The sequence below is a fragment of the Anguilla anguilla genome, chromosome 5 (genome assembly GCF_013347855.1).
Source record: "Anguilla anguilla isolate fAngAng1 chromosome 5, fAngAng1.pri, whole genome shotgun sequence".
NCBI lineage: Eukaryota > Metazoa > Chordata > Actinopteri > Anguilliformes > Anguillidae > Anguilla > Anguilla anguilla.
Genome location: NC_049205.1, coordinates 49,026,655 through 49,040,090, shown reverse-complemented (window position 1 = coordinate 49,040,090; position 13,436 = coordinate 49,026,655). Strand labels below are relative to the sequence as shown.

Genomic DNA, 13,436 nt, shown 5'->3' with positions numbered 1-13,436 from the left:
TCTCGGGAGACGGGCCGCGCTCCTATTTATCCCAATTAGGAGCGATGTCATCATTACCCGCTTCCCCTCCCGAAACGGGGCCCCGTGCGTTTCAAGGACAACATTGATTGGAGAAGCTGCGCGTCTATTCCGGGAGTTTCACTGATGGAGCGCAATCAGTACCCCCACTGCTGCACTGCCCACATTGGGCCACTTTAAATGGGTCGGGATGCAAATAGTTTACAGTTTTTCTACCGCGTAAAGTTAAACGACTCCATTAAAAATGTTTCTCTCTTTTTATTTACAGGGTTACCTACACAGCGGAGTCGTTTTCAGAGCACTGCATTTTGTGGTTGTGCGTTCTGATTAATTTCTGTGGCTAAATCTCCTGCCTTTGTTCACAGTTCCATTTTCCCATTTTCATGCATTGTCAAAGCACTCTTTTACGCAGAAGCGTTTTATAACATATTTCACATTTTTAATGTTCCAATAAAATACAGAAAGAACATTAAACACAATGTATTAATGTATGCGCATGTGTGAATTATGGCAGTAAAGAGCCAATGAAAAACCAGATGACTGGTTTATGTTTAATTGATGATATAGCATACACCAACATTATTCACCAATTCAAGGAGAGGACTCTCGTTTTATTTTCTAAAGGTCTGGTAATGCAAACATTATATTTTCACAAAGGCACGTGTTCAAATATCAAGCCAGGGAATCGGGACGAGGCTCATTTACGATCGACGCGTGAAATGTTCGAATACGACTTCTCCTTTCAATAGATCAAACGGTTTCACAACCGAACCCTGAGATTATGGACCTAATACAGAGTGAAGACTGACTTTTTTTTTCCTGTGACATTCACATATGTCGGGCATAAAAAAAAATGACAGGGCCTGAGTGGAAAAGGCTGTAAATGAATTCACGCCAGCCTAATCAAACGTGACAGAGCCGCGAGCGTCAGAGCAGACAGATAGAGCCGCCTCTGGCAGAGAGGAGGGCAGCGCTCTGTGCGTGGGAGACACAGGAGCGCGCTCAGTCCCGGGGGGGCGGTGTGGAGGCGGAGCTTCGCTCAAAACAATACCAGCACTCCTAACGCGCTGGCGTAGCTTACACTGCGCTTGTAGAAGCTGAGCACATCCTCACTGCGTCCTGCCCCGATGCGACGCAGAGGTCGGCTGGCCAGGTGGCACGCGGGTTAAATCCCCGGGGGCTAATTAATTACTTTAGTAATTTGACAGGGACAATGCGCAGACACTTGGCTGTCCCCGAATTAGCCGTCAGGCGAGGTTTTATCTGCTGTCTCCGGGCAGGTTCGCTGCGGCTCTCACACCCCTGGGCGAGGCACTTGACCTCAGCTGCTTCGGCAGGCTTCCAGCCGTACGGGCGGAGGGTGTTTTCGGGCTATTCAAATGGGCCTGGACAGGGGCCACCGGAGAGCAGCTCAGCAATGCGACGCCGATAGAGGCATCAGCAGTTTTCCCTGCGCTCCAGCAACGGACCAGACTAAGATGTGCTGATACTGTATCTCACACAAAACAGCAAATAGTATTAGGAGATTACACTTAGAACGGCAACCAGAAGGGTTCGCAGCTGGATATCGGGTTTAAAAACGGCAACAGAAACCAGCCGGCTTTCACAGAGCACGGAGTCTACTCACCAGATACCACTGCTGGGCGAACTTGGGGTCGGAGGGTTCGGCGTAAATGTCCCTCTTCTTCCTCCGCTTGACGAGCTGCTGCTCGGCCCACAGCACCTGGAGAAGGGGAGCGCACACAAAGCACGGTCATGAGCGGGCCGCCGGCGGAGACTCAGCCTGAAAGGCACATCGAGGGATTTCTTTTCCATGCATGACCAATACAGTGACGAGCGCCGCGATTAATGCCAGCAAAGCTACGCCGAGCTCAGTCTGGCTCGTTTCCAGAGCGACGCTCCCGCCGTTTGACAGGGCTGCGGGTAGCGCTGAACGGCAGAGGGATTTAAGCTCTTAAACGAAGCCCGATGTGTGGGTCTGCGCGGAGCGTCCAGATCAGATCCCCGCCGCGGGATGCCTTCACCTTCATCTGGACGACCAGCTCCACTGACTTAACCAAATTTCGCCCAGCCGAGCTGCAAGAACTCGGTACGAACGGGGGTGCCAAGCGCCACGGACCGGCCCGTGCTCGTTATCCATTAAGGCCCGGCCCCGCAGAGCTGAGGTGATTAAACTCCGTTTGTCAGGCATTTCCCCCCCGGCCAACACCACAGAGCAGGGAACAGAGCGAACATCCGCAAAACCTCATCTCCGCTAAACAACAGCCTGGGAGTGAAAGGACTCAAAGCCACAGACAACAGCAGAGGAGAAAATGAGATTCCTGCACACCCAGCCCCCAGCCCCCACTCCGCATGCATGACCCCTCGATAAAGAGATAGGGCTGCTCCTTAGGAGAACAGACTAATTACGACGGTCGGATGAAGGCGATAAGGGACCACACACGCACGCACACGCAGACTGCCTCCCGCCTGCACGAAGTGCGGCTGACAGTAGCCCGCGCGGTGCGGCGCTAGGCTTTGTTCTTTGCTGGGAGCGGGAGAAGATGGGCGGCGGAAACTGCCGACAGAAGCAGATTGCCGCGGCGACGTCCTCCCCCGCCCCCGCGCCACACCGCCGCGGCGCTGCTGGAGTGGATGGAGCGGGCTGATGTGTGACAGGGCGGAAGCTGCGGCGGGCTGCCAGGCGATACCGCAAGGGCAGAGGCTGCAGCGAAGGACGAGCGGGGAGAGGAGCCGCCATCAGCACGCGGCCATCGCGTCTGAGCTCGCACGACGGAGCGGAGGGGTAACGCACAACCTACACCTACTGAGGTGGTGAACTATTAACCTCCACCTCCTGACTCACTGAACTGTTAATAACCTCCGCCTCCTGACTTACTGAACTGTTAACAAACAACCTCCTGACTTACTGAAATGTTCATAAACAACCTCCATCTTCTGATGTACTGGACTGCTAACAAACAACCTCCTGACTTACTGAACTGTTAACAAACAACCTCCTGACTTACTGAAATGTTCATAAACAACCTCCATCTTCTGATGTACTGGACTGCTAACAAACAACCTCCTGACTTACTGAACTGTTAATGATCTCCACCTTCTGACATACTGGATTGTTAATAAACAACCTCCACCTTCTTATATACTGGATAGTTAATAAACAACCTCCACCTTCTGATGTACTGGATTGTTAATAAACAACCTCCACCTTCTTATGTACTGGATAGTTAATAAACAACCTCCACCTTCTGATGTATTGGATAGTTAATAAACAACCTCCACCTTCTGAGGTACTGGATTGTTCAACAATGTCCACCATTTTTAGCCTTGGTCCATCTTCCGCTTGGTAGTGGGGACTGCGGTTGAAAGGAACAAACCCACCTAATGCTTTATTTACATGCACAATGTCAGTTTTACTTCGTAAAAGGAACACTTTTTCCTGTGTTCTCAGATTACAGTCCTAAAGCTGAGAAATGACACACACGTGACTTCCTGTTGTGCTGGGAGAAACTGAAAGCTGATGCTTCAGCAGTGGACTGATCTGAGCATGCTCCTGCTCTTCACAGAGGGGGGAGAGGAAGGGGGGGGGGGGGGCGGTGACCAGTTTGGCCTCTGAATAAACCGGCCGTTTCAGATCAGGAGGAAAAAAGCGAAGAAAGTTGAAATAAAGAAATAAATGGAAAAGAATGCGTCGTTATATAGCGGTGGTTTCAGCAGTGGGATACGCTGTGAGCTTCTAGATAATCCCCCAGTATTATGCTTCACAGGGGGGAGGTAGCAGGGGCCGAAGTAGCTCCTCCTATTCGCTTCTTGAGGATTACGCAGTTGAGGTCCTAATTTGGATGTGGATTTTTCGATGGGTAACCGAATCGCTTACAATCGTAGCGCTGGCTCTAAGTGAGGTGCTTAGTTAAGGTTTCCTATAAAATCTGGGCTGTTATAGCCCTCAAGGGGCACGCTCCTCTACCCTCGATCCATTGCCCTTTACAAACAACTTTTTCTTTTTTATTTTATTTTATTATTTTTTTTGAAAGCAGTAGCCTAATCTGGCTGGGTGCCAGTGGCCATAGTAGCGGCATATTAAAAACATCAGCTCAGAGGAGAGCCGGGACTGTAATAAATCTGAAAATCCACACGGCATGAAAAGCGTCATTAATTTGGTCTGGGACGCGGCTGGCGGACACGCCGCGCTTCCCAGAGGCGGGGCCACGCGTCGCCGCAGGAAAAAGGGGGTTTGCCGGGGAGGGAGGCCGGAACAAACTCCAGAGTCAGACGGAGCTTTCAATCAAAGCAACAACGAGGCTTGGGAATGGAACACTTCACATTATCCAGCTCCTGGTGCACAGCGTTAAATGGCTTCTGGTTAATGGCACTGGAACACGATAAAGCCCGATACTGTGTATGACTCTATCCTTTGTTTAACAGCATTGCGCATTAAACTCACAATGTCATCAACACTGGGGACAGGGAACAAGGGAAAGCAAGAGGGAAAAAAAGGGTGGTAAAAGAACTAAGTGGTCATACAGCAGTTAGAGCAATACACTTCTTGCAGCTGAGCTCTTGATTGCAGATTGAACAGGCTAGTTGGCTTGCTCGAACAACAGGGAAACGGTGGACTTAATGTCCGGATATGAAGCTGGAAATCATGGCCAGGGAAAAGGGAGTGAGGAGGTTGCGTAACTAGGTCTCCTGGTCTTGTTTTTAGGGCCCGCCCAGCCGCTCTGTGTAGAGTCTACGCGTGCCCCCGTTGGCCAGCGCACTCCTCAGGGTTTCCCTCTGATCTCAGGCAGACAGAACCACCTCTCGGCGGGACCCGGCTGCGAGGGTCCGCCCGGCGGCCCGATGCCTCTGCGCTACCCAGAAGCCCGGAGGCTCCCGGCTCCTCCGGGGCTCGTAATTACGCCGGCGCTCGAGTGCGGCGGAAACACAAATCAAAAGATTGGCGGATAATTGCGAGGTGCTCGTTAACGCGGGCACTCAAGACGGTAAACAGGAGTAGGGCTTTATCGGAATCGGCGGGGCTAAGTCAGGACATCCCCGGCGTCACGGTTTAAGTGAAGACGTTTGGAGCGGACGACATCAAATCCTGCGGTAAGGACGGGGGGGGGGAGTGGGCGGGGGGTAGATGATGAAGCGGGGCTGATTTCGGAGAGCTGGCAGGCAGGCTCAAGGGGCTGTCAGTCACCAGTGACTGCAGGAGCGGGAGGGACTCGTCTGTGACCGGGCGCTCCGCGGCTGAGCTCGTACGATGAACCTCGAGCCGTCGAGTCTCTCGCGCGGAGAACACAGCCACCTCCTCCTGGAGCTTCGCGAAATGAGCCTGTCCTCTCCTGACCCCTGCCGCCCTAGGACGGGAAGTTGGGTTTGAGATGAACTCAACCGCGCCGACCTGCCCCCTCACCCTCCAAGACCCCGCTCCTTCCCATTCACTTCCCCTGGTCCAATGAGCTCACGCCCAGCGAGTCCCTGATCAAGGGCATCTGCGTGCATGCGCACAGGAGGCCTCACTGTGCCGGCTGGACAGGGGTACCATGGTTACGGTCACAGCCATTTCAGCGAACGGATTTCAAAAGATTTCCAGGTTGACAATCGTAAAGGTTGTAAACCCCAGGAGCACAAATCAGGCTGAACTGGGTGTGCTGAAAGAGAAAAGGACGTATGCCCTTTATAAAGGGCACAAGGACTGACATCACCAAAGGGGCAAAACTCCCAAGACAACATGTAGATTCTCATTTGAATATGCATTTTCTAGTGTGAAAAATGACTAAATTTGTCATTTGTGATTGGCCACTAAAGTTTCATCACTAGTTTTATCTGCAATAACGTGAAATACGTTTGAGGTCTGGTGTTCTTCATGTCACAGGCTTTAGTAGCAAATCATGACATTTTGGAAAATAGGGGAAATTTGAGAAACGTACAGCCTTTTGGTGCAGATGCATGTGCTTTTGCCCATTGGGGAGAAAATTCACAGCACTCATGCGAAGTTCGCAGAGACATATTTAGCGTTTTGGCACATTTCTGTTTGAGGTGGCCTTTCAGGCAGGAAGCAGAGCTGTTGAATTTTAAAAGAGATCATATTAAATCTCCTGCATAAAACAAAAGGGGAAAAAACATGAGTGCAATCCTCTTATCTCCTGCTGTGCCACCAGAATGGAAAATGTGGGACTGTGGCAGGACCCAGCAGCACCGATCAGTCATAAGGAAACCTAGGAGCATCGGGCAGCAAATTCCTCATTTCAGAGCCGCACTCTAGAGTTCATCCTCATAATTAAGCAGGAGCAAACAGATTAATATTCCAGAGGTTCTAGCCACATGGAGACTGAAAATATCCCAGGTGCTGTGCCACACAGGGATGTGAGCACTCACTATTAGTCCTTTATTAACCAGGACGGTCAGTCGAGAGCAAATTCTCATTTACAATGACGACCTGACATTGGAAAAAAAAACAAACAATAAATTAAAAGACAATATTAGTAACATAAAATACACAGCGGTGATAGAGTCAGTGTTAATGAGACATTCAGTACAGGATTACTTAGCAGATAAAGTGCAGGGTACAGGCAACATACTGATCATTACAAATTACATTTACAGACTTCAGTTAAATGGACTTTACAGACCGTAGTGCCGTGAAAAAGAATTTCCCCTGATTTCCTTTATTATTGCATATTTGTCACACTGAATGTCGTCAGATCTTTATACAAAATGTAACATTAGACAAAGGGACACCGAGTAAAGACAAAACACATTTTTTAAATGAATGTGCAGCAGTGTGCCAGTTGTCCATTATGGAGTGGAGACCTGACCAGGAATAAAGATAGCAGTGCATGCGAAATGGGGCTTCCGTGGCGAAACAGACAGCCGAGTGATAGATGATGTCAATTTTGGACAGTCAGGTTTTGTTAGAATGTCTATAAAGGATGATGCCATAATCAAAAAGGGGAGGCTCAAGCTCTGAACTAATGCAGTCTTGGAGGAGTGGCACAAGTGGCTTGTTCCCATATAGGAAATTGAGTCTGGCTTTGACCTTGGGTGATATGGAGCAGATATGCGATTTGAAGAATAGAGTAGAGTCAGGCCAAATATGCAAATATTTGATTTCTGGAACAGAGGGGGTGAGAATATTGGTTTCTGATTTATATTCCTGTGTAATGGAGGGGAGTTTGGAGTCTGTAGTGAAGACCATCAGCTTTTAATTTTTCTACACTCAGGAGCAGATGAAGGCCTGTGAATGCCGGCTGTATGGAGCTGAAGCCGTTTATATTAATACAGAGGCTGCGTCTGAGAGTGTTGGAGCTGATGAGTAGAGAACAGTGTCATCACTGTGTGAGGGAACAAAGACGTCAGCCGCGAAGCAGGCCATGGAGTTAATGTATAATGAAAACAGGAAACTTGAAGGAGACCTTTTACGATAGGACAGGTGTGGTTGACAGCTTTGCCATACTGGAAAGTAGTTCTTAAACCAAATAAAAAATAATAATCTTGAGGACATACTGGCCTTGCACTGTTTGTGGTGTAAAATGGAGTAATCCACAGTATTAAAAGTGTCAGTCGTTCATAATGTCATTAAGGAGGTTTAAGATATACTTTATTGAACCCCGTGGGGTAATTTGTCCTCATTTAACACATCCTAGTTACAGTGGGAAACCACAGTGCAGTGCCCGTGGACCAACTACAGTCCTGAGGCCAGTGCTTTAGTCAAGGGCAATGGCAGGACTATTATTATGACACTTGTAATTGAAGCGGGATGAAATAGCAAGTTTAGCTGGACAAAATAAAATAATAATATTGTTCTGGCGTCCCGGTCAAAACTCATTTTTGCCACACGCCAATATTAAAAAAACCCCTTGGAGTGATTTCTGTTTTTAATTTACCCATTTCTGGCTTGAAATAAATAAAGAATTGAAATAAAGCACTTTCTTTAAAAAAAACTTGCAATGCCTCCAGTGGCTGTGTAAATATTATGATCAGTAAACAACAGAAATGTCAGACTCAGAAAGACTGTTGGCTGAAAGACACAGGGGTAATTATTTTGTTGTGGTTCAAGTCTGGGCCATCACCTGTCGTAATCTCAAAAAAGACCTTGGAATATCTGTTTATACAGAATGCAGTGTATCTTTCGCCTGCATTTTGGCTATTTTTACTGCACAAAAAAACGCAAAACAGAGTGGTGTTCCTGCAGCCAACGATTCTCCATGTGTTTTACTGTTTTCCAGAATTTCTTGGGGTCAGAAAGCTGGAACTGCTGGTGGTAATATGTGTCTTTGGCTGATCGTATTGCCAGGGTGCACTTGTGTCTTATTTTTCTGAAGTTCAACCAGTCACTCCAAGATGCTTATTTTACAGCCTTCCTCCAGGCTCTGTTCTTTTGGAAGGTTAGGTCGGAACGAACTGAACTGTACCAGGGACTAAAGTTGTTTCACACACTTGGTTGATGAAAATAGATTTAAAATAGAGCCAAGCATCATTAACGTCACAAATGAGGGAAATCCTATTCTAGTTCTCAAAGCTAAGATTGAGTAAGGCCTGGCATTGAAGCATTTGAGATTTCTCCTGCAAGAATACAACGGAGGTTTATATTCTGCTTTTGCGAATACATATGGAAACAGTCACTAATCTCGGCAGAATGCAGCCGAGTTCTACAAGTCAGGAGTATTGGTCAAGATCACATCAATCAGCGATGACCCTTTCATGGTGCCTGACATCTGCCCGAGTGGGTTCACTGATGATTTGCATTAGATTTAGAGCATCTAACTGAGGGAGAAAGCTCTTGAGGCTTTGAGAATTCCCACTAGAGGTATCCCAAAATAACTAATTCAGACTGCAAGCAAGGGGTAATGCATTCACTAAGGTGAGTTAATGTAATTGCAGGAGCAGATGGGGGGCAACAGCAACCGGAGATACGAATATATTTATTGCAAGAATCAGTCTGATAGTGAGTAATTCAAACTGCTTGGGCTTACATTTGGAGAGTATCAAGGTCATGCCATGAGTCTACACTTACCATTCATGAGCCATTACCAAGGTGGTCAAATTTGCCTATTGCCCACAGTAGAACATAAGGCAAGCTCCCTCTGCGTAACTGGGCCAGTTCTCACAAAGGCTCTGTCCTGTGTTTTAGCTGGAGTCTGGCTGAGAAATGGCAGACTACGGAGGTCTGGAGCAAACAGGTCAAATGTTAATTTTCAGCTGACTAATTAAACAGCCACGTACTTTAAAAAGGTCACAGTTCCTCGTAATCTCTTCAAGACTGAACAGAATTTAAAATGCGAGATGCTCTTTTTTTTTTTTTTTTAATCAGCGGCTTGCTGCTACAGGATGAGATGGATGAAGCAATGAAGTAAGAAAAAAACAACTGCCACTTCCTTAATGTGGCAATTTTCGAAATAACAACATAATCTTTGATTGTAAATGCAGAACAAAGAGGAGGAAATGCTGAGAAAGGGTTTCTGGGAATTATTTTAAAAAACGACATACTAATGAAAAGGCTCCAGTAAGTAGCAGATAAAATCTCCATTACAAGTGCGGCTGGAAGCTGGTAATGCAGAAGAGCTATGCTCCTCCATCCAGGCTCCCCAGTTAAAGCTGGTAAATAAGCACTCCTGTTTAACAGGGAGAAAGCACAGACCCTTGTGCCTCCCTACACTGTTCTGTTCACCCTGGTCCTGGCTCCCTGTCCACTATCAGCGCCACTACTACCCGACCCCCGCCACCTCGTCCCCATGCAGCACAGCCCGCAGACAAAACTCTGATTCTGTGGCTCCGTCCAGCCCAGAGCCTGGTTCTGCTGGCTATCGGCAGGGACACTCGGCCTTCAGCATTATCAACGACGTCAGACGGCCAATAAACACTGCGTTAGCCCACCGGGCCCAGCCGCGCCTCTGAGCTCGGCTTGGGTTTCTCTTGTTTTTGTTTTCGATTGGTCTCGAATGGTTTGACCCGTGTGGCTCCTGAGCCTGGCCCGTCTGAAGCTGGGAGGGGGGCTCCTCTTACGCTGCGGCACTGTCCTGGGAGCGCAGGAATTCGACAACAGGAAACGGAGCGGCGGCGCGAGCGGGAAGCCCGTTCGGGGCGCGGGGAGGAGGCAGGCCCGCACAGGATGTTTTTCTCCCCCCCCCCGCACCAAGTTCCGCCCCAAACACCCCCCTCCCCTCCCCTTCCCGCACACGCTGCCCCAAAGAATGCCGGGAAAGCAGACGACGGTACTTTCTCTCCCCGAGCCGGCCAGCGGCGCTCCTAATGGCGCGCAGATCCGCGGGTAGCAGCGTGTCCCTTCGGAACAAAGAGGAGCCGGGTGTTAATAAGGCTGCTAAGAGCCCGGGCCTCCTCTGCACGGCGCACAGGCAGCAGCTGACAGGAGCGACGGCGGTGCCTAATAACTTCTGCTGAGCCGCGGAGAGGCACGCGTCCCCAGGTAGGCCGTCAGTAAGACCCGGGCTTCCGCGGGACTCCCCCTGCGACTCCGGTCAGGTTCTAATGAGCCCTGCGCAGGGAGCTGGGCCCTGGCGGGGGGTCATCACTCCGGGGCCTCTTAACTGTACAGAGGCGGGTGGGGGGGCGCGCCAGGACCTGAGCAGCGGCCAGCGATGCTAACGGCGCCGTGGGGGCGCAGGCTATCAGGCCGTGCTTCATCAAGAGCGCCCGCGCCAAAGACGGAGCGCCCGGCGGCGCCAACTAGCCCGCGCTGACCTCGCGGCGCCCGCAATTCACCTCGCTTCGTAGCGCCAAAACTGGAAGCCGGTGCCGTGCAAGGTCTCTGATCTGGCATGCGGACCGAGGCCTTGGGTGATGGAGCGGCGTGCCAGGGCCGGTGAGCTGCCGCAGACGCTCGCCGCGCCTCCCTCCAGACGGAGAGATACGAGGAGGCCGGGAGCGCCCGGCAATCAGCGCGCCGCGGCGCTGCAGACGCCGATCCCACGCCTCTCGCGCCCGACCGGCGAGAAGCGAGCGCTGGCGCCGGAGCTGCAGGCCGCCCTCGGCACCCAGGTGACGTCTAATACCCCTCCTCTCCAGAGGCCTGACAGCCGCGCAACCGCATTATCCATCAGTTTATGTGACACTGAATCAATCTGACTGGAAGGCTCTGAAATGGGCTTCCTGCCTTCCAGCCGAGCGCGGGTTCCAGACGACACGCCTAAAAGGCATCGCGTTATCGGTGTGAAAGCGACCCCGAGTTTCCCAGCCCAAACACGGCGAGGCGGGCTCAGAAATATCCCCAGCTATTGGGCAAGGGCGTCGAGCTGACATGAATGATGAATGACTGCTCGGGATTCAGTGCTCCTACGCAGCAATATCCTGTGACACTGTATCCCCATAAGAGGAAACCTCAACCCCCTGCAGCTACCCTGACGGTGCTCTTGCAAATGTAGATGAAGTACCGGTGTGCCTGGGCCTGACTGCATGGAAATGTATGTGATTTATTGGCGGTATCTTTGACCTGCTCTGCCCCCGCCCGCACCCTTGCCCCACCCTTCCCCCGGTCGTACCTGGGGCTCCTGGTGCAGCCTGACGTGTGTCCCACGGTGGCCCGACGTAGATCTCTTCACCACCGCGCGGTGCCGGAAGTGGTAATAATCACCAAAAACCTAGAGAGACAGAAAAAAACATGCATATTCATTAACTGCTTTCGTACAAAGCAGGCCAAATTTGCCATGTGCGCGATATAAATGACTGTCACTTTAACAGCGCTCTGCTCTAACTGGCTATGAAAGCGTGTCTCACGGTGGCTCAGCGCTCTTGCAGAAAGCCCCCGGCAGGACGCTCCACACGCGGGCCCAGGTCTAATCGGAGGACAGGAGACTTTGTGCTGAATTTACAGCCAGCCCCCTCCACAGCAGCCGGGCGGGGCGGCTGTCGCTCTCGCAGACCAACGCGCCGTTTCGCAGCCTCCGCCGCTCTCGTCGGCGGTCACGTGACCGCGCGGCGGCGTGCGGGGAGCCTTGCTGACGAGCCCGGCGGCCGTTCCCACCGAGCAGGAGACGGGCGCGGGCAATTTTGGGGACGTTGGTGACAACGCGCGACGGGGAAGTGTAAGCGCTAGCTCGCGCAGGGGAAGATTCTGCCAATCCGCACAGAACCCCTCCCATTCCTCGCGGCACCTGCAGGGGACTCTGTCACATTCAGCGTTCGAGGATTCGCCAAACTGCCGAAACCAGCTGAAATTGAGGGGTGCGAGAGCTGTGTGCGGTCGACAGCGCGCGCTGCGAGGACCCCCCCCCCCCCCCCCCGAGGTTCTCACAAACACGCAGTTAACAAATAAAGCAGCCAGCCGCACCTTCCTCCTCCGCTGCCTTTTTGACTGAGGGCTTCTCGAGCTGGCTGCCTTTCCCATCTCTCCCCACGCACGCGCCACAAGCTCTGAGCCTCCACTGCCCCCCCCGCGTCACACACCCAGCTCACCGGCCGCTCCGCACGCGCTCAGAACCCGCGGGCGGCCCAGCCGACCTCAAAGACGCTCAGCGGACCGACACCGAGCCCGTGTTTCCAATCTCGCGTCCGTACGAATACAAATGAGACTCTGAATTTCGCACAAAGGCCTTTCTTCCAGCGCAGGCGGGCGCTCCTCAGATGAGAGCGCGGGCCTGCTTTCAAACGGCCCCCCTCCCGGGACGCGTGCGCTCCAACGCGCGGCTCATGAATAAATAACCCCGCTCAAAAGCCGGGGCTCTTTCCAAGCTTCCCTGGAAAGAGAGCGGGCCGGCTACCCGGCGCGTTACCGCTAACGCGAGACGGGCTACCCGGCGCGTTACCGCTAACGCGGGACGGGCGGCTCGCCGTGGCCCGCATCACGCCTCCTCCACGGCGCGGGGAGCCGGCGGAGCCGCCGAGGGAAACGCCCGTCCCGGGGCCACGCCGCAAACGTTAGCGTCGGCTAACTGGCTCTAATCAGCTTTAACGCCGCGTGGAAGTCGAGTGAAATGGCGGAGCGATAAAAGGTCATTTCCCCAACTCGGAGGTGGCCACTCCCTGACCCAGCATCCACCCGCCCTCCCCCCTCCCCCCTCCCCCTCCCCTCGCTCTCCTCTCCTCATTCTCACTGCGGCAGGCAGGACGGCCCCCACCGCGGGGGTCAGGTCATTCTTCCACAACACTGCTGACTGCCTGCAGTTTGAGTCCCAATTCCCCACTCAAAATCAGCTTACCTTTCCACACTGGCGTGTCAAAAGAAAAGCGCTTTCGCGTACACGGGGGAAAAAGAGAGAATAAAGGAGCCTCCAAGGTTCACACGGCTCTTTTTCTCGCTTAGAGACAGGCTCATTTTGAGGGGGGAAAAAAAAAAAAAAAAAAAAACTCTTTTCAATTTACGCCTCACACAACACAGCCGTTTTTCCTTGGTCTTTTAATAACGGGTTCGAGCGTCTCCATTATTTTGGAGCGCCGCGTGACCGAAATGCCGAGCTTTGCGTTCTCCGTGCCCG

General features: G+C 51.8%; 1 protein-coding gene across 7 annotated transcripts in view; it reads right to left on the bottom strand.

Annotated features, from left to right (window-relative positions):
- furina (furin (paired basic amino acid cleaving enzyme) a) overlaps window positions 1-13,436 on the bottom strand; it is a 106,414-nt gene that overhangs the window by 43,643 nt on the left and 49,335 nt on the right. For all 7 annotated transcript variants that reach the window (XM_035419291.1, XM_035419290.1, XM_035419288.1 and 4 more), the window contains exons 3-4: window positions 11,505-11,603; window positions 1,646-1,741 (exon numbers count right to left, since the gene is read on the bottom strand). In XM_035419291.1, coding sequence (XP_035275182.1) covers window positions 1,646-1,741; window positions 11,505-11,603 — 195 coding nt within the window. The remainder of the gene's footprint in view (window positions 1-1,645; window positions 1,742-11,504; window positions 11,604-13,436) is intronic.